General features: G+C 31.5%; 3 protein-coding genes across 5 annotated transcripts; 1 reads left to right on the forward strand and 2 right to left on the reverse strand.

Annotated features, from left to right (window-relative positions):
- Positions 1 to 489: 489 nt before the first annotated feature.
- LOC145054404 (protein ANTI-SILENCING 1-like) lies at positions 490 to 16,896 on the reverse strand. Of its 3 annotated transcripts, none has more exons than XM_079002571.1 (13): positions 16,566 to 16,896; positions 15,984 to 16,069; positions 15,524 to 15,888; positions 15,270 to 15,438; positions 15,023 to 15,166; positions 14,821 to 14,948; positions 14,681 to 14,707; positions 14,446 to 14,538; positions 14,259 to 14,337; positions 14,090 to 14,180; positions 13,869 to 13,974; positions 13,639 to 13,755; positions 490 to 720 (listed from the first exon to the last, which is right to left on the reverse strand). In XM_079002571.1, the coding sequence occupies exons 3-13, from the start codon at positions 15,884 to 15,886 to the stop codon at positions 715 to 717; spliced, it is 1,323 nt and encodes a 440-aa protein (XP_078858697.1). In that variant the 5' UTR covers positions 15,887 to 15,888; positions 15,984 to 16,069; positions 16,566 to 16,896; the 3' UTR covers positions 490 to 714. The 3 variants fall into 3 exon arrangements, with proteins under 3 accessions (XP_078858697.1, XP_078858696.1, XP_078858698.1); XM_079002570.1 differs by lacking the exon at positions 490 to 720 and adding an exon at positions 12,455 to 13,495; XM_079002572.1 differs by lacking the exon at positions 490 to 720 and having other exon boundaries at positions 13,662 to 13,755; positions 13,924 to 13,974.
- Positions 12,753 to 13,420, forward strand: LOC145054405 (putative histone H2A variant 3). The gene is made up of 2 exons (XM_079002573.1): positions 12,753 to 12,892; positions 13,037 to 13,420. The coding sequence occupies exons 1-2, from the start codon at positions 12,782 to 12,784 to the stop codon at positions 13,331 to 13,333; spliced, it is 408 nt and encodes a 135-aa protein (XP_078858699.1). The 5' UTR covers positions 12,753 to 12,781; the 3' UTR covers positions 13,334 to 13,420.
- Positions 16,897 to 17,582: 686 nt separating the features above from the next.
- On the reverse strand, positions 17,583 to 20,697 carry LOC145050530 (uncharacterized). Its single transcript, XM_078998763.1, has 6 exons — positions 20,656 to 20,697; positions 20,361 to 20,558; positions 20,156 to 20,279; positions 19,253 to 19,999; positions 18,971 to 19,183; positions 17,583 to 18,712 (listed from the first exon to the last, which is right to left on the reverse strand). Exons 1-6 carry the CDS (start codon positions 20,695 to 20,697, stop codon positions 17,583 to 17,585), a joined length of 2,454 nt encoding a protein of 817 aa, XP_078854889.1.
- Positions 20,698 to 25,814: the final 5,117 nt, after the last annotated feature.

Raw genomic sequence — 25,814 nt, forward strand, 5'->3', positions numbered from 1 at the left:
TGTATGTTCAATCGAACATGGACCGGTTTTCATCAAGCAGGGTAGTTTTTGGTTCTTAATATTGCCCTATATCGGTTCTAGTTCGGTGCCTTCAGATCCAACTAAAAAGTCAGGACCTATCCAGAATGACATGAATTTTTTTTCCAATATGTAGTTTACTACTTTTACTTCACTTTAGACTATTGAAACACATTATTTTATTACATATTGATCAAGTTACATGCCCCCGAACACAAGATATCAAAGCCAAATTTTGTCCTCTGTTTCAGCATTTAAACAATCTGCATTTTTTTTAAAATTGTCATAACCCCTTCATTTGAAGTCGAAATGACATGAAACTTTTTCCAATATATAGTTTATAGTTTGTACTTCATTTTAGACTATATAAGAACAGTATATGATTACATATTAATTGAGTTATAAGACCTAAAGTATGAGATATCAAAGCTGAATTGGTTTATATTTCAGTATTAAACTGAATTTGTCATCTCTTATAAACCACCAAAATCTTACGTTAGAAGTTGTAATGAATTGAAATTATTTCCAATACCAATTGCATTAGCACCATGTATCGGTTCCAAACAGGTATTTGACCAAAACATCGAGACTGACACCGACATCGGTTTTGGTTAACCAGTCTGATTATTTGTCCTCTCGAATCATCAATTATAGTCTCGGATCCAATGTGGTTTTGGGCGGGTACGGTCTATATGTTCACCTCTGATTCATATAAATAGAGATTTTTTTAAAGAATAGAAATGCTTAAAAACTCTAGAAAGCTCTTGTTAAACATATCCAAAATATTACCATAAATGTTGTAAAATGCTATAGAAAAAGAGAATGAATGCGTGGGTGAAGTAGTGGGGTTTGATCTTATTAATTTAATCAGTCAAAAATTATGACGATTATAAAAAAAAATTAAAAATCAATGTGATCGGTCTTTCAAAGTATGACAAATTTTGTTTATGAATTTAAAATTACGAAAATATTTCTTTGTTTTTATTCTATTTGGTCGGTAATAATACAAAGATCTTGTTGTGCAATCACTCACAAGTATTTTGGTTTGTATATGCATAAACCATGTTCTTGGACTTCAATCATATGTGTTGATTTAACATGTTGTTGGTGTTTAATAATTCTTTTGATTTCCAGCATATTTAACCAACTTATTATAACGCATTAAAATATATTTCATAAAAGATTTTTAAAATCAATCCAAATGCATTAGTTCACGACTTAAGGCTCATAAAATATTTATACTACTATTAAAAAAATAATAACTCCTGATTAAAATATGATGAACTTCAACTTTGGAATGATTCATCGTTCTAAAATAAAATAGGCTTATGAATTATATAAATTTCGTACTTGTTAATTGTTATCATTTATCAGTGTGGAACCGATTTGTCAAATCCAGACGTCTTTGTCAAGCCTACAAACCCGAAAGCAATACTTTTGAAGATGATTCAAATCCAACTCATTACACTTTGGAGGTAATTTTGTTATGATATCGACTAGTAAACTTAATAGTCCAAAATAAAAGATCAGCCTGTTTTTTTGATATATCTAATATCTAATAATAATAAAATACAAAAATAAAAAAAATTATATTATTAAATTTATCGTTATCTTCTATAATACAACAACAAAATCGACGTAAGATCTATAAAGATATTGTCTATAACATAATCTCAAACTCGTTTCCATGGAACTTAATAATATCATAGCAGAAGTTGTAGAAGCTTTCACATGTAGTGTTTTTCGACATATTAAGATTGTGTTTGGCGCACCACAGTTAGCTGATAAGCTAGCTTATTTTTCGAATTTTTTTTATGTTGCCGTGTTTGGTAAGTCAAAAAGTAGCTTATAAGCTAGCTTTTTGAAAAGTTACTTAGACTAGTTTTTTAGGAGCTTTTTTAAAATTTTTCAAATACACCCCTTAATTAACTATAGAAACACATACTCTTACATGTCCTTTTATGTAATTTTATATATTTTAGTTAGCTTTTCAACTGTTTTACCAAACGTTATTTTTTATCAGCTAGTTTTTCAGCTATCAGCTAGCTTTTTCTTTAACAGTTAGCTTTTCAGCTAATAGCTAGCTTTTCAGCTAGTACGCCAAACATAGCCTAAGTACTCATCCATACCGTATGTCGTTTTATTGGATAGAAGTTTTAGTTTTTTTCTTACTATACGATCATAATTGAACAATTTATATTTTATACCCAAAAATACAATTATAATCAAACGGTATATTAACCACTTTACTTGATCATTCAGCTTTTGCTTATTCATGCAACTCAAACTTGACACGTGAAATGATTATACTTGGATGCGTTCATATAATCCTACCATTTATTATGATTCCCTTTTAAAATTGTATACTTATTCTTTCTTTTAATTATTATGTTATATTGACGTATTTTTGGTAAATATAAATAACTCTAAAGTGAATTTATCAGATGAATTACAAGATATATTAATATAAAATTTGTAATATTCTTCTATTGAATGGAAATATGTTTGATAGGTTTATAAGATTGGTATAAGATCATTGCATCTATATTTGCGTTTGGCTCAACAAATATTATAATTTGCAGAAAGTTGTGATTTGACGTATTTAACTTTTGTTTTTCGGTAAATACGTGGCTTTCTAAAGTTCCACAGTATTTGGCCCGACATGCTTTTTGTGAATCCGCTAACGTGTACTTACGATTTAATTGTCACGTGCTTTTCGTCTTTAATAATAACGATTGTGACTTAAATCACTTAATAAATTGTCATGATCTAAAATTTAATTATATCAGTAGATGATTTTGACCATAATGATACCAATTTCACTCTAAGGTACCTGATGGAGAATTTCTCTTACATATCATTTACAAAAAAAAAAAATAATAAATAAATAACGGTTAGATGTCGTTTTTTTAACAACGATAGGACAATTTATCACTAGGTGGGATTAACTGTATGCAAGAATCAGGAGCTGTTGGAGAGATTTAGGGGCGTTGGTCAATGTAAGACGTCCTCAATATGACAATATGGATCATGGCTAATGGATCGCATACCTTTTGATGTGTTCTAGACTTTAAAGGGATAATGACTTTTGAAAGGTGACCAATTTTTAATTTTGTTTACATTTAATCACAAAAAAAAATTTATTATTTATTTTTCACTAAACTATTTAAACTGTATATATTTTATCCTTATGACCGGTAACAACCGGTCATAAAGGTAAATATGAACAGTTTCAATAGTTCAGTGGCAAATAGATAATTAAAAAAAGTTTAGTGACCAGTGGCGGACCTTAGTGGGGGCATTTGGGGTCCTGGGCCACTGCTCAATTTCCGGCAAGCAGTGTAATTTTTTTTTATTAGGTGCACCCGCTTGAAGTACGAGGGACACCTCTACTAAAACAGTCTGCGTCCGTCACTGTTAGTGACTAAATGTAAACAAATTCGAAAGTCTGTTACCCTTTAAAAAATGTTCAATGACTAAATATGAACAAACTTCCTCTTATATTATGCTTTAGCAAATTATTTATTTTTGTTAAATTCTAGCAACATTTGTTGATGAAGAAATCTATAAAATAAAAAATAAAAAATAAAAAAAACTAAACACCAAAAAAATATATTAAAAAAACAAAAAACCGAAACCGAAATAAAAAACCAATAGTTTGTATTTTCCAAAATATAACAAGTCAAATTTTTCAATCTGATTTTGGTTTAACAAAAAAATGAACCATTATCAATCATAGTTATTAAGAAATTGTGTTTAATAATCAGAAATTACGTTGTATTTTGAAGAAAAAAAATTAAAAACCTTATTTTTTTAAATAGTTATTTAAATATGAATTGTTTTCTCTAAAACCTTTTAAAATTATGAGCGACTTTTTTAAAGAAAAAAAATAGTGTCATTTTAATTGTTGAATATATAGCTATTTTTAATATATATATATATATATATATATATATATATATATATATATATATATATATATATATATATATATATATATAAAGGTAATATGGATGGGATGATTTGGGTGCAACACTTCATGTTTTACTTAACTCTATATGTCTAGTTAAATAATCATAAATTTCAATAATTATTCAAACTTTTTAAGAAAATACAATCTCAAATATAAATCAATTATCCAGATAAATTAAAATATCTAAATTTTAAACAACTTGACTTTCATTTCCGATATCCTTTTTAATAGTATGATGTATATCAATACATATGGAGCATAACAACATCTATAATGTATCAATGTATGTATGTATTCTTTTATAAACAACGTATATTGTTTAATGTATGTCAATTTATATGTTGCATAATTTTATAACACAAAATCATACATATAATATTAGGATAATATTTATACATATAATATTGCATAGTTTTATAACATAAAACTTATACATATAATATTGGTTTTGTTTTTCGTTTTTTATATCTTTTTCGGGGTTTTTTTTCATAGATTTCTTCATCAACAAATGTTGTTAAAATTTAACAAAAATACATAATTTGCTAAACCATAATACAAGAGGAAAGTTTGTTCATATTTAGTTATTGAACTTTTTTGAGAGGGAAACAAACTTCCAACTTTGTTTACATTTAGTCACTAAATTTTTTTTATTATCTATTTGTTACTGAACTATTGAAACTGTCCACATTTTACCCTTATGACCGGTTGTTTACCGGTCATAACGGTAAAATGTGAACAGTTTCAATAATTCAGTGGCAAATAAATAATTAAAAAAAGTTTAGTAACTAAATATGAAAAAAAAATCAAAAATTTATTACCTTTCAAGTCATTATCCCTTATCAAAACCGAATTCCAACTACTTATAACTTATTTGGAGCTTTCTCCCTTTATCCATCACGGACGACTAGTTTGTTAGTTTATTTGTTGTCGTCAAAATCTAGCAAATGTATTTTTTTTCCTACAATGTTTTCGGTTAAATTATGAGTTTAATTTTTCTTTAAGATGTTAGCGTTTATTTATTCGATCATTTATTATAAATATGTTTTCTTAAATATATAAGTAAATAAATATTAGTTTTGCGATAAAAATCTAATGGTTTAGGTGTGTAATATATAAAGAATAACACATGATCCAAAATATCGTTGGTATTCTTTCATTTACCCACATGTTATAACCTGGAACAGATTAGCATGGACCGTTTTTAAGTGAATGAAGATTTTAAATACTAAATACATATAAAATTTAATAATAATAATAATAATAATAATAATAATAATATTTTGTTTTTTACTTCATTTTCATGTAGTAATATTTATATGCAACTTCATATTCTTGTCTAGTAATCATTAGCAAAAACCTATAGTGTAGATATCTTTTTAGCTTTTTAATTTTGTTACGTTAGTTTTCCATTAGCTTTATCAAACAAACACCTATATTACATGACAAAAACATTTAATTAAATTTTGATAATTAAATTAAATGGAAAAATTTTGACAATTAATATATATATATATATATATATATATATATATATATATATATATATATATATTAATTGTCAAAATTTTTCCATTTAATTTAATTGTCAAAATTTAATTAAATGTTTTTGTCATGTAATATAGGTGTTTGTTTGATAAAGCTAATGGAAAACTAACGTAACAAAATTAAAAAAAGATATCTACACTATAGGTTTTTGCTAATGATTACTAGACAAGAATATGAAGTTGCATATAAATATTACTACATGAAAATGAAGTAAAAAACAAAATATTATTATTATTATTATTATTATTATTATTATTATTATTATTATTATTAAATTTTATATGTATTTAGTATTTAAAATCTATATATATATATATATATATATATATATATATATATATATATATATATATATATATATAAAACACATAATCATGAAAAACACCAAAATATTATATCATAAGTAATAACTAGATATGTTGTTCATGCTCCGCATAGGCCGTGTGCATCTGATTTGACTATCGTTGTTGTTAAAAGATGAACGTGGGATAATTCAACCCCTAATTTTCACAGATAGAGACGTATAGATAGAATGCAGGAAAAAACAAAAAAAATAATAAATATGATAACCAATATAGAAAAAAAAAATACCAAAAGAAGAAAATGACAGACGGCAGAAAGTGTCGGACCGTTTTTTGTGTTTTTATGAAAAAAATATAAAAATTTTGACTGCAATTACCAAAAGTGTCAAAATGGCTAAAGAATTAAAAATGTTGGAATATAAAAGGTTCCTAAAAAATATAAAAATTTTGATTGCAAGGACCAAAAATGTCAAACCAACAAAAGAATAAGGGGCAAAGTTGACAATTATTATTCCTAACTTTTAAATTCTTATATATATATATATATATATATATATATATATATATATATATATATATATATATATATATATATATATATATATATATATAGGAGTAGGATCAAATGAGAACACCAAAAAGGTTGAGAACGCGAGAACAAAGTATATTCATTTGTAATTCCATTTATTCATTTGTAGAGAAATGATAAATTTTTACGCCTTTAATTTCAACTGAAGAGAAAAAGTATATTTATGTTGATTGCGCGTAAAAAATTATCATTTCTCCACAAATGAATATATGAAATCACAACTGAATATACATGTTCTCGCGTTCTCAACCTTTTAGGTGTTCTCATTTGATCCTTATATATATATATATATATATATATATATATATATATATATATATATATATATATATATATATATATATATATATAGAGAGAGAGAGAGAGAGAGAGAGACTTAGGTTTTCTATTCTAACTAATTATTGTGTGGATATCGTATACTATTAGATTGATAAAAAAAAAATATATGTTGTTTGATAATATAAATACGTTCAATCTTACATAAGTATTATCATTAAGACACATACTCACTAATTAAATCGTCTATAAGGTTATTATACACTTATTATTATTATTCTCATTTCTGTCAGAATGTTTGTCAGAATGAAAATGAGTGAAAAACGATGTATGAGAACAAAATTAAACAATAATTATGAAAATGACGATATTTTTGCAACGTTGAACGTGTTCGCATTGCTAAACAACTTATTCTCTTAGTAATTTTAATAGCATATGATATCTGCACAATAATTAGTTAGAATACTTGAACCTAGCTCTCTCTCTCTCTCTCTCTCTATATATATATATATATATATATATATATATATATATATATATATATATATATATATACATTAAAACAAAATATTATTAATATTCACTAAAAAAAATTAATTCGTTAGTAAATAACAAAGATTTATAGTTTAATTATAATTATAGAGTAAAATAAATTAACATTAATTAAATAGGGGTTGGTTGTATTAAAGACAAACTCAAAAAACCATTTAGTTTATATCGAGTCGTTTTCGACAAAAAAAAAATGGTTTTCGGTGATAAAATAACTAGTTTTGAGGTCAATTCAAAATATTCGACCTCCCATTGAAGCCGAACTAGAGATAAGAAGAAAAGAAAAAGAAAGAAAAAGAAAAAGAAGCGAAATAAACTCACTTCAGAGTTATCGAAAAACTTTGCGGAACACACCATAGATGAAATTCCTTTTCCTTCGGAGGACAATCTTATGAGAAATGACTCTCCAGTCAAATTATCGATCCAAACAGAACCTCAACGATGATTGTCTATTCACCGATAGCCTTAACTAGCAAAAACTCAACACTTCGAACCTAAGATTCAAAAGCCTACGGAATCATCATTTCTGTCCACCAAACAATCACCGCACAATAAAAAGAAGAGTGGGGAATAAAGTTTTTCAAGAAGTTGGAAGACAATTTGATTCAATCTTGTTATCTATTCAACAATCAAAGATTTATGGGTCAAACTTTGTCATTATTATGGACCTCAACAAAATTTTCATCAAGTTCAAAAGTAAATTTCAAAAGCATAAATGAAAATATTGGAGGAGATACATGTATTGGAAAAGAAAATGACTACAAAGATGGCACTTTCAAAGGGATCGCGTACCTCCGTAAATGTCGAAAATAAAGAAGAGTTGTCAAAAATCGTGCCACAGTCAGGAAATCAAATATTACACAGACGAATTGTGGTACCATCGCACAAAATGCCTAGTTATGTCCAAAGTAAATGTCAAAATTCTAAACAATGCAAGTCAGATTATGGATATAACCCTTAGAAGAAATCGAAAAATGAACAATGGCGTTGAAGTTGTTGAAGACTTCCTGAGAAACCAACTCTTGACTTAGGGTTAGACAGGTTATGTGAAACTATGATTGCATCTTTCCTCAAAATATTTGATAATCTTGATGATATTCTAGGTTTGCGAATAAAGTTGGCCTTCTTCCGCAAAAGGAGGAGAAGATGATGTAAAATATATTCACATTGAAGATCTCTCAGAGAAAAATTGGATAAGAGAAAATATAAGAAGAAGAAACACATCCTCCTCCTTACTAAAAAAAATGATCAATCATCATCCATCATTCCAGTCCATCATTCCAGAGCAAACGATCCCTCAAGGGAGTTCAAGATGCCCCTTAAAAAAATTTGAGCAAGAAGCTTGTTACCGAAGAAGAACGTCCAAAGACTCCTCCCTGAAGTCTATATTTATATGAGGAATTTAGAAAAACATGAAGATCTTGATCGTCTCCTTCTACTGAGCTTTCAGATAAAAATGTTGCTAAAAACATTATTTCTTATGTCAAAGAAAATAGTGCAGAATCGATTACTAAAACATTTCATCTACAAGATCCATGGTATATAAAGATCCAAAAACTCAACGACCTAGATAATATGCCTTTAGAAACTTTTGAACCTCCTTTTACAACATAATTTGATTCGAACATCCTAAACTCTCCATACGAAAGATACTTTCTATTTTTTTCATATGAATCAAATCATTATGGTAGATGAAAGATTCAACAAAGAAAGGAGAACGCAAGAAGATTTCTTCAACAAAAAACAACAAGTTGGGAAACCATTACCAAAATAAAAGGCATAGAAGAGCTAAGACAAAGATAAATCCATACCCGACATTTGACCCCCAAACACCATCTTTCAAAAGACCTTGTCCAAGTAACCATAACTTAAAGAATCATAAGCTTTCTCAAAATCTACTTTGAAGACCATATGCTTCTTTCGGATTATCCTTATGTCATGCAATGATTTCATTTAAGATTAAGGGTTTCTATAAAATTTGATGTCCTTTAATGCATGTTGATTGCTCGATGCTTAGACTTCTCCAATAACCTCACATAACTAGTTAGTCAAAAGTTTGCAAATTATTATATGTTGACAACCGGTAAAGGCTTATAGGCTGGTAATCTTTAACGCACTTCTAGTCTTAAACTTTAAGGATGAGAGTTGTAAATGAAGGATTGTAACCATTCATTAAGAAGTTTGATTTTCTTGAAATTGCAAACCAAATTAATGACATCCATCTTGACAATTTCCAAAAATCTTCTAATGAAATTAAAAGTTAAACTGTCATGTTCATTATGTTCCATCCCAAGGAGGCTAGAATCTCACATCGCTTTTATTTTTCTAACCGTATAAATGGTGTTTCAATAACATGTCATAAGATTTTCTTGAGACATGTGTATGTTATACCACAGCATACCATACTATTTGCATTGTCACGTAATCGACATTTTATTTTTCCCTCACCTCACAAAACTCAAGGGTGTCATACCAAAAAAAAAATCTTTTTTTTAAATGAATAAAAAATGTAATTTAATAAAATTAATAAAAAAAAACATTTCATTAATTTAATTAAATAAACAAATACATTACATAAAAACAATTAAATAAAAACACTACTTGTAATATTTTTTTCATGATGTCCGTTCTTGCCCTCAAAACCATATCGAGTTCGTTCCCGGTGAGGTAATCAAAGGGTTTTGTTAAAAATTTTATATCCCAACTTTTTTGCTTCTCCTCTCTAGCTTTCTTTTTCTCCTTCAATTTCTCATTTTCAAAATTCAAACGACTTTCAAAATTCAAATTGTAAATTTTAAAATTACTGACAACTCTCTGAATGTCATCTCTTCTTCCCATTCCCGATGTATTTGACAAAGAGACTCTTTTTTCGCCTTATCATGACCAATCGGTCGAACTACCTCTTCAAGCTCGAGTTCATCCATTTCGTTAAAATCAACCCCAAAATGCGCATTCGATGAAGTAGTGTAACTCATCTCGAAAACTTTGGTTTTTTCGAACTATTTTCTTCGTTACCAAAATCTTCTACCCATTTTCGGGATGTGGATATAAACCTTCAAACATCCAGAAACTTGAACAACTTCTTATTATTAAAAAAAAAATTAAGGTTCGTCTTTAAAATTTGTTTATCGCCTTCTCCGTTTTTGTTGAGTTACTAAATTGTTGAAAATATCGTTGAATTTTATGACATATTTGTTCTTCTCGAGAAATTTGCTAGTACATTCGTCTTTAGTGCAGTAATAGCCACGACCCATAAATTTAGGAAATCGTTGCATAATGCATCACCAAAAATGGTCATCTTTTTGCGCATTTCCGATTTTAAAATCCTCCGAAATGTCGATCCATGATTGCGCTAAAACCATCTCTTCGTCCGGTTGCCATTGTTGAGATGTCGTCTTCTCTTTTCAAACCAGTGTTTTTTCCGTTTCCTCGTCTTTTGGGGTTGGATGGTTCAGGTTGGATTTCCCGAACAATTTGGAGTTCAGGCTTGGGTACTTGCAGGAACTTATTCGAGGAGAGGGGGAATTTTTGAAACATGGTTAGGCTAAGAAGTTGCATCGTGTAATATTGTTGTGGTATTTGTTGGTATTAAAATTGTTGGGCTTGGGGTTAGGTTGGGCGAAATCATAGACGTATCAATTTGTGGTCGGTAAACACACGACTCCAAAGGAGGAACATTTACACGCGATTTACTACAAGCGGTAGATTGAGGGTTGTTTATATTCATTTTTGCAATGCAAGGGTCTGAAATGTGGTATGAATTGAAAATGGTTTGTGTGAAAGATATAATTAATAATTGTGTATTTATAGTGTTTTTTGAAGAAAAAAAAGATTTCTAGTCGTTTGTCGATGGCTAAAAAAACAGTAAAAAACTTTGAATTTAGGTGCGGTGAAACAATCTCGTGCAGGACTCATACCACTTTTTTTAAGGGTCGGAACGGTGCTTACTGCACACCGTAGTGACACGTCACATACTACGGTGTGCGGTAGGTGGCATACTGAGGGCTCTAATGACAAAGTTAGAGAAAAAAAATCATATTTCACAGATGCTTTCCATCTCCCATAATATCACAAATGGTATTTTGTCTTTTTCTATTGTGGAAATTCCATGAAAGAATTTTGAGTTTTCATCACCTTTGATCCCCGAATGGATTTTATCATTTTGAGCTAAATTAAAAGTGCACAAAAACCTGTTTTAAACCGGTTCCAGTAAAAAAAACGTTTTCTTTAAACTGGTATAGGAAAACCGGTTTCGATTATAATCGGTTCGGCTTTTTTAGAAATGAAATTTTAATAAAAAAATCAGCTTTTCAGATTAAAAACCAGTTCGGTTCGGTCTTAGCAAAATCGGTAAAGTTTATCGATTTAATAAAAAATACTAGTTCCCAACTGGGAGTTCAGTTAGGTTTTAACTAGTCCGGTTTCCTATCTACTTTGTGTACCACTAAGCTATATACATAACTTCAAGCATTATATATCCACCGACCACCAATGCCTTAATACATGTAATTCTAGAGTGACTCCAGCTTCGCCCTTGAATTTCCATTTTTTGGTTCTCAATTCTTTGAATTTTCATTTTTCAATTAGAGTCGGTTCGGTTAAATTCCGGAACCGACCTCATCCCTAATGTAAACATTTGAAATTTAAAACTTCATATTATATCTTTTAATTTGTTACTTTCAAATGGGTTAGTTTAATTGTTTTGACCTCAGTTGTTTAATTTAAAGCACGCTATGGGATGGTTTTTCCACTAAAAAAATTCATGTGACCCAACATCATTTTGAGACAAACAGTGAAAGAGTTGAAGCTTTATATGGATCCCACATCTTACATTACATACACCAATAATTTGGATGTGGATGTCCCATGTATGAAGGAATCCTTATCTACTTACCATTTTACTTTTTTTTTTTGTACAAATATCTTATGAAGGCAAGTTTTATGTCATTAAAAAATAAAAAATAAAATAATTGGGCTTGATCCCTTGTATTTACTCAAGCCGAACATGCGCCGTTACTATACTTTAGAGTTTGGAATATCCAAATATACGAACATCAAAGTACTTTGGTGATATCTCATTCGACAATACGACTTGTTACTACTAAAGCTATATATTTTCTTGAAATGTCTGGACTTTTGAAATATATATCAAGTAAAAAATGAGCCGTGAATTTTAACTTTATTTCAAACTATTCGAATAAATATGAAAAACAAAATCAGATTAGATTTACTTGATTCGCATCAGATGAAATCGGTTTCTAAAAATGACCAAACTAAAAGCATTAACATACCAAACTAAAAAGATAAACTATACAAATCTAAGAAGAAGCTGATCCATAATGAAAAGCTGATGAAAGTTCAGGGGCTAAAATGAACAAGTAACATCAACAGGATAAAGAAAAAAAAGAAAAGACTATTGGCTGACAAAAGGATCTGGCTCCTCTTTTCCGCAGAGAAAATTCTCAGATCAACTCCGGCGATCGGGAACAGTAATTGGCCGAAAATATTCTCTGAAATTTTGGCGGTAAAATGTCTGGGAAAGGAGCAAAAGGTTTGCTAACGGGGAAAACAAACGTATTATCCAACAAGGACAAAGACAAGAAGAAGCCGACCACTCGCTCTTCACGCGCCGGTCTCCAGGTTTCTTCTCCTTTCCTCAATCTCCGATTCACCGGCGAACGGAAACGGAGAATCGGAGAGAAGACTGTGTTGACTTTATTCAGATCTGATAAATGATTAAACGAATGGAGTTTGTTCAATTAGATTGTTATGCGATTTGTACAGTTTCCGGTGGGTCGAGTTCACCGGCTTCTGAAGACGAGAGTGGCTGCTAACGGAAGAGTTGGAGCAACGGCAGCTGTTTACACGGCGGCTATACTAGAGTATCTGACGGCGGAGGTGCTTGAGTTAGCCGGTAACGCAAGCAAGGATTTGAAAGTGAAACGTATAACGCCAAGACATTTACAGCTTGCGATAAGAGGAGATGAAGAACTTGACACGCTTATAAAAGGAACGATTGCTGGTGGTGGAGTTATCCCTCACATTCACAAGTCACTCATCAACAAATCTTCCAAAGAGTAAAAAACTAAAACAATATATATCATAGTTGATAGCTTGAAAACTTGAAAACTTGGAAATTTATCTATCTATCTCTTGTGTTTGTGGTGATTTGGAATTTTTACATATTTAGTCCTTGTGGTTGGAAAGTTGTGTTTTAAGGTCTGCAATTTCTTTTCCTTGATGCTGTTAGGATAGAAGGGTATATATATATATATATATATATATATATATATATATATATATATATATATATATATATATAAGAAAATTTACTATTTATTAGTGTTTGAATGTATAGAGAATAGAGAATGAAATATGATTGTTACCTTGTATAATGCATCCCAACAGAATTTCAACCTCATTTGCAGTGTGCACCACTCGAGTGCCATCTCAAATTCGATGGTATTTGGCTGTGAAAAGTGGGATGTGGAAACTACATTTCTCTACACACAAAAAAAGGAAGGCTGTTGATTCTAGATTTATCTAGAAAGATACTAGAAATCTTTAGCAAAAAGCTCTCGGATAATAGTGTAAAGTAAAAGAAGCTTAAAATTACCAAATCCATAGACCGCATTTGTTTCATGGTTTTGATTGTTAAATGACCAAAGTACCTTGATTTTTTACTGGTTTCCTTCAATGAAGGTCTACTACCAACAATAGGTCTGAAATTGTGAACCCAAAACTTGTTACCAAAATTGAAAATGTAATATAATTAAATCAACATGATGCAAAAAAAAAAAAAAAAAAAAAAAAAAAAATACAACGAGCAAAGTCTACCTTATATCTCCAAGCATTAGACATCTGGTTTTTAACTCAGAAATAGCAAAGTCTGCTTCATCTTTTGAGTTAAATATCACAAGAGCTTGTCCTAATACAAAAACATACATAAAACAATTAACAAAGCACAAATATTGTCTTGCATGTATCAAATGGTTATATTATATACCATTGTATGGGCTGGAATACGCATTACACTGTATCATCTTTGCACTAGCCTTTTTATGAAAAGCATCCAAAACTATATCCTGATTAAAAAAAAAAAAAAAAAAAAAAAAGTGGAAAATTTGGGAATGATAAATTATTAAATTACCATATGAGTATGAACAGAGTATAGTTTTAAAATATTAACATGCCTCTACTTCTAATGATGTAAGGGATGGATCCAGATTCTCTAGTAATACAAGGGAGCCTGTTTCATTGGCTATCTGCATCCTTTCCTCCCATGGCTGCTCAAAAGAAAGGAAATATTAACTTATTCACTTTAAATTTATGTGTCTTTTTGTAGCATTTTCTAGTTTATATCACTTCATCTTGCAAAAAAAATCCATGGTGTTTGATAAATCTTATAAAAAACTGTAGATAACTCACTTGTTCCTTGAACCAATTGCTTGAATCCTGCATGCACATGGATACGTAGTATCTAAGTCTTCAAATTTAATGAATTCAAAATAAGACTGATTCATATGGCAACGTAGAAAATAAGACCATTTATACATTTAATGATTTACCAATTTTGGTCTTTTTGTGGGTTTCTCAGGTTCAACTTTAGAGTCTTGAAGCTTCCTTTTGTTCAAGTGGTATTCACTAGTCGATGAAATTGTTAGTCTACCAATATTTGCAGGAGGAACCCTAAAATCTGTAAAAATAGGTCAAGTAAAAGTGATTTAAAAAGATTATTTTACTAAAAAACAAACTTTTGTTTAATATTACCAGATTCATCTTCTACTGCAGTAGAACAGTGACCTGTTTCAAACTTGGAAGATGAATTTGATTTCCCTGCAACTTTGGAGTTCCAATTGGATTTTGGAGGAGTGCCAATTTCCAAATGTTTTCTCTGATTAAAGAAGAATCCAACTGAATCCATATTGGAACAAAAAGATTCAGGACATTTAGAAAGTATTAAGTTATATCACATGAACATGTTTAGAAAGTATAAGTTATCACAATTCACACAAACCTTCAACTCCAGCTATCTTATCGGGAAATCTTTCTGATAATATTAATTTTTCAACATCAAATGTCTTGTAAAATACATAATCACACATTTCCACTTCTTCAATAGATGCTTGAGGGTTCCTCTTGTCCTTTGATGTGCATACAACATCACATTTCCCTGCTATTGTTTCCTAGAAAGAGATAGTTGTAAATTAGTAAGATGAAAAAAGGCCAAAAGGGCATATTTGGAAGAGTTTAAAAATGATGTTTGATTACCAGGGGGTTGACATTAAAGAGACCTTGACCTACACCTGAAGCCAAGAATAATTCATTGTTGAGTGTTTGAGTGCCTCTTAAATACTTTTGAACGTGTGTGGGATGAAAATACCAGACAACTTTCACTTTCTTCTCAAGATGTTTTGTCTCATATATCTCAGTAAGTTTACCAATATAGGGCTCTGGTTGACCTTCACACCATATGTATACAGAATCATAAAGAAAGTAGTCTACACCATCGTAGGTAAATGATCTATAATATTGCCTATCATGCTTCTTTCCATCATTTTGCTCCTTTCGCCCCCATTTGAACTCGATATTCTCAGAAGATGCATTTGCCTTTCCTTTAATATGATCTGACATATCTGTAGATTACAAATTAATGGAAGTATATTACATATCTGGAAACTGTAATATCCAGAAGCAAAACACCAAAGAGAACCAACAACAAGTCAACAACCTGCTCGGATTGAAGAAAGTCCTGAAATGAGAATTCAATCACGAACGACCTGATTTACTAGCATCATCAACTGCTTCTTTCATTATCTACAAAAAAACGCTGCGTAGTTAATTGGATATGAAAAATGACGATTAATCAAGCAAAACGGGAGAAAAATCACACAGAAGATAAAAACCAGCACTGATATGATACAACGATGAAAACCACTACTAGAAACCCTAGGGCACTGAAATAAATTCAAAATCTACAGTGAGAAAATAAACAGATAACAAACGCGTGAGCATAAACAATGCTGCATCGGGAGAAAAACTTAAAATCACATTCACAACAGGTTCGCGAGAGAAACCACAAGGAACATAACAAGAACAAATACCCTAGATATCTGTATCGACGGATTAAAAAAATTAAAATCTAGTGTGAGGAAACAGTTATGCGTAATCACAAACAAACGCATAAGAAATAGACTGATCAATAACCTTGCTAGTTCGAGCTCGGCGTTCCGAAAATTAAAATCTAGTGAGAGAAAACAGATGGTAGGTGCTTGATCATACAAAAATGCGTCAAAAAAAAAAATAACCTTACCAGTTTCGAACTCGCCGTTCGGAAAATGTTGATCATTAACACAGACACAGTGATATTGCTATGGCGGAAACAGCAAAAAGTAAAATGGTTATCGGATAACTTTGAGGGGGGAAGGAGCAAAGGCTACGGGGCTATGGCGGAAACAGTAAAAGACAAATGACTGCTAATATGCGCCAGGGAGGGATGAGAACCAAAGCTACGAGGCTATGGAATCGAACAGAATCGCCGCCGTACACTCTTTCACAAAATTGCGTGACCATGCATTGTCTTCCCAGGGTGAAAGGATGGTGCTGTCAGCCTGTCATGTAGAAGGGATTTTAGTAAAATGAAAATCTTTGACGCGCCATAAAATACAAAGGGTAATTCTAACCGCACGAATTAAATTCCAAATGCACGAATTTTTGATTGACTTGATGTACATCACCGGAAGTTTTGACAGTTTTTAATATATTAAACTAAATCAATGTTTACTTTACAATTTTCATTAAATGCCCTTATATTTATAATTGATTTTCATATCATACCTTATACTTTTTGAAACTTTAGCTTTTATATATATATATATATATATATATATATATATATATATATATATATATATATATATATATATATATATAAGAGTTATATGGAAAATGAATACAAGAAAGATAGTAGAGAGATTTGATTGTATTTTATTAAAACTATATTGTTTTTAATGGATCTATACCTAATATTAGGTACATAACAGCCACATATTCCTTAAGCCTTATAATTAATGAAATTAAAGGCATTTAATAATTAATGAAAGTTACTAATTTATGTTTATTTTTTATTTATTTTATTATTTAATGGTTTTAGTCTTGAACATCTCTCTCTCTCTCTCTCTCTCTCTCTCTCTCTCTCTCTCTATATATATATATATATATATATATATATATATATATTAGAAACATCAGAATCGCACATATATAACAATTTTGTTTTAATTTATACAGATCTTAATAATTATAAACAACAAAACATAAATTTATTTTACTAATTATCAGATATTATAACTGTAGAATTGTTACAATTATTGTGTGTTGCAAATGGAGAAATGTAGGAATTCAGGCGAGCAGCATAAACAGTTTCCCATCCAGCAGACCGTGATGATCTGTTGTGACGCCAAAGTGGTAAAATAGTAGGCATTGGATATCCTCCATGTAAATCAACCTTCACATAATGATCACCTCTAACAAGAGCAATAACAACAACTCTATGAGTTGAGATGTCTTGGGGACCAAGCCATAGTGGAAAACATGTTGACGTACTATCTTTGCTTAGAAAAATAACTATTACATTATACTTGTTAGCAATGAGAAAGCTAGTGGCCGGCATAATCAACCAATGATCTGTTGGTGCGAAATGTGATCCATTGAAATTCAATGAGTGGTGTATGGTGTTTAAATCGTAATCAAAAATCTGTGCGTACTCAGCTGGGTGTGCTAACAACTCATTCTGTAAATCTAAGCGGATTTGACGCCAATTATCTTCACTATAACCGAGACACGCAGCTATTGCACGAAATCCACAATTTCCATCTCCCCTCACGTTTTGTATGTTTGTGACATATGGATGAAATTCATACGGAATTTCATTCATAAGTGGATCTGAATTATACATTACTTGTTCTTGGTTGAAGTACGAGCTATGCATCGATTGTTCCTGATTAAAAGTTGAGTTGAACATTGGAGGTTCTCGGAACGAGTACGTACTGTGCCTATCCGGCTCCTGGTTTAGATCAAACAAATTAGACCGCATATAATCAGGCGTATAAGTAGAAATGCTACGTCGAGACGGATATTGAGTTGGTGGTGCTTGAGTCGGTTGATCTTGAGGTGGTGGATGTTGAGTTGGTGGGTCGTGGTTTAAATCGATATGGGTTTTCTTGAAAAGTTTCTTCTTTAAGGAGGGGCGCCCACGAGTATTTTTGTGAGTAGCAGGTTCAGAAACTGAAGTTGTTGACGGCGTGATTAAGTTTAGTAACTTCCTTGCTAAACTTAACTTAACAGGTCTTGATTGTTTTTCGTAATCAGCATTAAACATATTTACCTCAACTGCACAACCCAATTTATCATCTTCTAACGATTTGCATTCTAATAAATCAAGTTTCTTCCAAAACTTATCTATTGAATGAAGCGGTACACAATGACCTTTTTTAACAAATATAGCTTGTTCATGCGCACATGGCAGCCCATAACTTGTACGTACTTGACATCCACAATTTTCATAAACAAATCCAAATTCTTTGGACCGCTCATATTCTTTGAAAATGATATCAAGTGCATAAATTGAAACGAAACGACACAATGGTTTTAGATGTGGTATTTCGTAGTACCGATGTACAATGAAAATTTTGTTATGCGCAAGACTCGCTTTTATACCTGTGTATTGTGACTCAACAACATCAGCAATACGCTTCAATGATTTGGCGATATCTGATCTTGATGTTTCGACATATCTTTTTAACTTGGCATGTTGACTTTCAGCTCTATTAGTTGTGTGATTGCCAAAGTTAAGAAACTTATCGGTCCATGCAGACACAAACTTTTCTTTGTGTGGTGTCAACCATGTTTTGTTTAGATAAGAAAATGCATCTGAAATACATAAAAAATTTCAGTTGATGTAATGATTTATAACATATTATAGTGTATATTTAAAAATACCTGGATAATTGTTCGTAGTTTTTTCAACTTGTGCCAAATTCTTGTTGTATGCTTCCTTTGTTTCAGAGTTAACCAACCCCGTCCATGACGTATAAAGAACATCCCAACATGATTTGCATTTCTTCATGATATTGTTATTTATATGCCATCTGCAAAGTAATCCTTTAGCATCTGGAAATATAATAGTGTATGCGTTCATGAGAGCCATTTCTCTATCAGTCACAATAACACGCGGCAACATACATCCTTCCATTACCGATTTTAGACAGTCTAAAGCCCAAACATAGTTGGATTGTTTTTCTTCATGCATGTACACAAATGCAATGGAAAATGTCATATTTGTTGGAGTTACACCAACAATCTCCAATAGAGGCATCCCGTACTTGTTTGTTTTATATGTTGCATCCATTAACAAGACATGTGGAAATGCACGCCATATTTCTAATGATCTTGGATGAGCAAAGAATAAATCTTCTAACTTATTTGTCAAAACATTTGCACGACTATAATAAACATATCCATTTTGATCTAGAAATTCCATAACACCTTGCATTTGAGTTTTACCTTCTCTCTCCCTACGTCGAAGTTTTTCGTCTGCATTGTAGATAGTTTTGAGAGTAGATACATTTTTCGGATTTAGGTTTTTTAGTGCAGATAATATATCTTTTGGTTTGACATTTTTTTTCAACAAATCTTCCACTATTCGACATTCATATTCAGTTAGTCGTCGTGGATAAGGATGACCTTCTAAATATAATGACGGCTCATGGTTATGAAATTCACATATCATTTTTATCTTCCAAGAATTATCTACTGACGAATATTTACCCTGTAGGCTAAATGGACAATTAATTTTTTTTGTCCCTGTTTTTTTTTTGGAGATTTGTGTACTTTTGTATGTACCTCCACGGTCACATTGAAATACAACATTAAAGTTACGTTTAGAATTTTTTATAACGATGACATAACCTAAAGTATTTGCCATATTTTGCACCCAATCCATCAATTCTTGACGAGAATTGAACACCTGACAATTATATTATTATCAGTAGCAGACAAATCCACTTGATGCTTACATTACAGTAACAACATACTAATGAATTTATACCTTATTTGTTTTGAAGGGTGACGTGTCATCAAAGAAATAACGACTTTCGTTCAAACTTTCATTTTCATATGTTTCATTTGTGTCCATTGGATGAATATCCGTTTCGAATGGTGATGTGTCGTCGAAAAAATAGTTACTTTCATTGAAGCTATTATTTTCATCTATTTCATTTGTCTCCATTGGATGAATATCATCTCTCTAAACATAACAAAGAGAAAAAAAATATATAATAATAATAATAATAATAATAATAATAATAATAATAATAATAATAAGAAAGGTTAAGTACAAATACCTCATAATATGTGTCACCCATCCATTCTTTCCAACTTGTCATTTAATAAAATCTATATTTTTAACAAATATCATATATTTGCTTTTAAGGAAAGTTACTTTCAGCAAGTCGCTTTCAGTGTACCATATAAGAAATACGAATCCTCTATATATAGAAAGAAATTGTAACCAAATTTTCATTTTTATCCCTTCTATTTTTGTTAATGTTTCATAGTTTATATTTCTTATTTAACAAATTAATTTTTTTCTATTAATATTTAATAATATTCATTATTACTTTTTTTATAAATGTATTCATGAGATCATTTTAATTAAACAACTTTTATGAATAATTAATATGTTTCTACTTGTTAGTTTTCAAAATTAATAAAGTTTTAAGGGTTTAAGATTTAAATTGATAAAATCTAGGGTCTTTTCTAAAACTACAATGTAAACCGAAGGTATAAAATTGTAATATTATATTTTATCGATAAAATAATTCGGCACACATATTAATCGGCACACATATTTATCGATAAAATAATTCGGCACGCAATTCAATGCAACAAATACACGAAAAATTCGTGTATATAGGAGGACCCTGAGTTTTTAATATATTTTATATATATATATATATATATATATATATATATATATATATTAAAATAAAAAATGATGATAAAATATGATCATCCCCATCGAGGGTTTTATGATTAATAGGTTAAAAAGTGGTATTATAACATTGAATGGAATAAAAATGCATTATAGCTAGAATGTAATGAATGAGAAGTTCAATCCCCATTGAATCATGTATAACCAATAGTAAAAAATAATATATTTAAAATTAAAATTAATAATATAATAAAATATAATATAATTAATTAGGAAAACGTTAGAGTTATAAAACATAAAAAAAAATAAAAAATAAAAAATTATTGACTAATATATATTAAATGGTTTATAAAAACAAAAGAAAAAAAGTTTTCTAATATGATATATTTATACGGTGATGGTTGATAGAAAACAAATAGGAAAGAGTTATAAATTAAAATAAAACTTTTTTTTAACCATATAACAAAAAATAATAAAGTTTAAAGTAAATACTATAAAACATTAAGGGTGTATTGTAACTTGCATCTAAGCTAGAGGAGGTAAAATCAAAAAATATAAAAACAATTGAAATTGCCAAAATAACAAATGTGATGGGATTGATTGTAATCATTGATTATACACGAATTTATTCGTGCGAATAGGAGCACCCAAATCCAAATTACTTTTACGTCTTAAATAAATAATTGTTATTAAATTCTTAATATTTTATCTGAATAGTAAATTACAGAAATGGTCCCTATGGTTTGCTCAAAATTTCAGTTTTGATCCAACTTTTGAAAAGTTTATAAGTCGCATCCTTGTAGGACGTGTTCGGCAAAAACTAGTTAGAAATAGTTTGATAAAAACATGTAGGGCGTGTTCGGCAAAAACTAGTCGGTAGCGGGTAGCTTTGATTTTGGAGCGTTTTGTTGAAAGCTACTTCATGTAGCTTTTGATTTTGGAGTTTTTTGTTTAGGGTAAAATGCTAAAAGCTACACGCTCCCGTTGTCAAACGAGGTTTTTTCTTTTTTACTAGCTTTTTCTTAAAAGCCAAAAGCTTCCAAAAGTTGCGTGTCGAACACGCCCGTAAAATGACTAATATAACCTTACTTATTTATTTTTATTATTTTATTTTTAATTTTATTATTATTTAAGGTCACACTCCTCTCCCTATTTCTTCTTCCCATCACCCTATACTCTAGTGTTGCTCTTCCGATTAACCCTCGTTCTACTTCTCTAAAAACTTCCTCCGGTAATCTTCAACCTTCAACCTGCTTCTCTAATCAATCAAATTGAATTAAAACACCACATACACACAACATCTTATGTGATTTAAAGTACAAACACATGACAAAAATTAGAACGGGGAGAATGAGAAAGTGGAAAACTAGATACACGAAACCATATTCTTAGGTGATTTGCTACATAACCATCTTCATTTCTTAATGTCACATGTATCAAACTCAAGAAAATTAGACAATTCTTAGTTGATTCTGCTTGTATCTGTCTTAAAGCATCAACATACAAAGGGGAAAAAGTGGAAAAGAAGGTGTATAACACTTTGATCCCAACTAAAAACACATGAATGAATCTGGAAAAATTCATATAATTAAAAAATCTTGGACGTTTTACCCTTTTTAGAATCAAAAAGAAAATTGATCGATTGTAATCTCCATTAATGGTGCAACTACTTGCAGGCTGTGTTCTATATGGATTTCTCAACGAGGAATTAATTTGTATCATCTAAATGGTGAGGTGGGTAAGGTAAGGTGAGGAGGACGGGATTGAGGGTGTGTTTATTTAAATAAAGCAAAAAATCAAGGGAAAAATAGTCTTTTTAGGTCAGACATGGACCAAACATGTAACAAAAACAAACAGTAGGGACCTTCCGAGTTAAAAAACAATAAGTTAGGAACCAAACGCGCAAATTACCCTAAACCATAGGGACTATTCGTGTAATTTACTCTTCTTTAGAGTAAATTACACGAATGGTCCCTATGGTTTGGAGTAATTTGCATGTTTGGTCCCTAACTAATTTTTTTAACTCGGAAGGTCCCTACAGTTTGTTTTTGTTACGCGATTGGTCCCTACTATTTATTTTTGTTACACGTTTGATCATTATCTTACGTAAAAATACTATTATTTAAATAAGAAAAAATGGTGAGGTGGGTAAGGTAAGGTGAGGAGGGCGGGATTGGGGGTGTGTTTATTTAAATAAAGCAAAAAATCAAGGGAAAAATAGTCTTTTTAGGTCAGACATTGACCAAACGTGTAACAAAAACAAACAGTAGGGACCTTCCGAGTTAAAAAAATAAGTTAGGAACCAAACGCGCAAATTACCCTAAACCATAAGGACTATTCGTGTAATTTACTCTTCTTTGGAGTAAATTACACGAATGGTCCCTATGGTTTGGAGTAATTTGCACGTTTGGTCCCTAACTAATTTTTTTTAACTCGGAAGGTCCCTACAGTTTGTTTTTGTTACGTGATTGGTCCCTACTATTTATTTTTGTTACACGTTTGATCATTATCTTACGTAAAAATATTATTATTTAAATAGGAAAAAATGGTGAGGTGGGTAAGGTAAGGTGAAGAGGGCGGGATTGGGGGTGTGTTTATTTAAATAAAGCAAAAAATCAAGGGAAAAATAGTCTTTTTAGGTCAGACATGGACCAAACGTGTAACAAAAACAAACAGTAAGGACCTTCCGAGTTAAAAAAATAAGTTAGGAACCAAACGCGCAAATTACCCTAAACCATAGGGACTATTCGTGTAATTTACTCTTCTTTAGAATAAATTACACGAATGGTCCCTATGGTTTGGAGTAATTTGCACGTTTGGTCCCTAACTAATTTTTTTAACTCGGAAGGTCCCTACAGTTTGTTTTTGTTACACGATTGGTCCCTACTATTTATTTTTGTTACACGTTTGATCATTATCTTACGTAAAAAGACTATTACTTAAATAGGAAAAAATGGTGAGGTGGGTAAGGTAAGGTGATGTAACGACCCAATTTTCACGTCTAAAATTTCGTTATAAAACATTACATGAAAGCATTAATAGTTAAAACATTGTTTGATTAAACCATTTCACATCGAAAACCAAATTGAAAACCACAACATTCGATCAATCAAATATCAGAGTATCAATCCCAGAATAAACTCGTAACTGCGAAAACAAGAGAGTGTGTGTGTGTGTGTGACATACTGCTACCGCGCCGGCTCCTTTCCCCTAGCTGAGGAGGTACCTGAAACCAAAACTGAAAACCGTAAGCACGAAGCTTAGTGAGTTCCCCCACTGTACCACATACCATATAATCTCATAACATACATATATTGTCAGGCATATCTGGGTGCCCGACCTACCCCTTCGGCCCTCTCGACCGGGTATTCCCTAGCATATCTGGGTGCTGGCCTCCCCTTCGGTCATCTCGACCGGATATTGCCTAGCATATCTGGGTGCTGGCCTCCCCTTCGGTCCTCTCGACCGGATGCTGGGGAACTATTCCTCCCCTCCACTACTACCACATAACATATATCACAATATCAGAATCTATCCAACATGGCTGGGTATGACTACCCCTTCGGCTCTACCGACCAGATACCTCGGGGACTATCTCCCCCTACTGTCACTAGCACATAACATCATATCATACTAGCACATAAACATAACACATGTAGTAGTAATCCCTAGATGAATATCACGGAGACAATCATCTACATACAACTCCTACTGGTGGGCCGGCATTGTGGCCGTAGACCCACCGCTACTGGAAGGTAACTCACCTCGAAGTAGCTGCTGATCTGATCGGGAACTGACTGTCTATTGCTGCTGTTGCTGCTCCGGAAATCCTCCGGCTGCAATTCCCACAACATACTCAATCAATCATCTACATACAACTCCTACTGGTGGGCCGAGTTCCTAGCAAATCATCTGACCTGAATCCCGTCGCTACTCGTCGAGTTGGGCGTTGAATCGAGGAGTTCTCCTTTTAAACTTGAGGTTCAAGTCCTTCATCCTACTCACCGAGTTGTATGAACAACTCGCCGAGTTCATCTTCATCCGATGAACACTCATGTTGAGACTCGCCGAGTTGTATGAACAACTCGCCGAGTCTGTTCTTGATATGAAGATTGCCTTGGACTCGCCGAGTCAGGCAATGACTCGCCGAGTCCTTCCATGGGTGAGTTCAGCTTCCAACTCACCGAGTCACACCTTGTGACTCACTGCTCACACTCGACACTACAAAAGGGGACAAACTCGGAGACTCGCGGACAGACTCGCCGAGTCACATGAACGACTCGCCGAGTCGTTGCCATGCACCCACTAAATACATAGATTTGCTCGATTCCAGTCCATGCCATTCACAGATCTGGACTCCTAGAACACGAATCACACGTAAAGTTTCCAACTTTACGTGTAGATATTCACCAATAAGGATCTTAGGGTTCAAAATGTACTTAAAATGGTAGATCCAAGGTCTTCAAGCAATGAGGGTCCATAAAGGCTACAGATCCGAGCCCTTAGAGCCCAAACATGCCTAGATCCGAAGTCCCTCAACACTATAAGCTCATTACACAAAGGTCAAGA

Source organism: Lactuca serriola, chromosome 5 (assembly GCF_051521515.1).
Source record: "Lactuca serriola cultivar US96UC23 chromosome 5, Lser_US96UC23_V15, whole genome shotgun sequence".
NCBI classification, from domain to species: domain Eukaryota; kingdom Viridiplantae; phylum Streptophyta; class Magnoliopsida; order Asterales; family Asteraceae; genus Lactuca; species Lactuca serriola.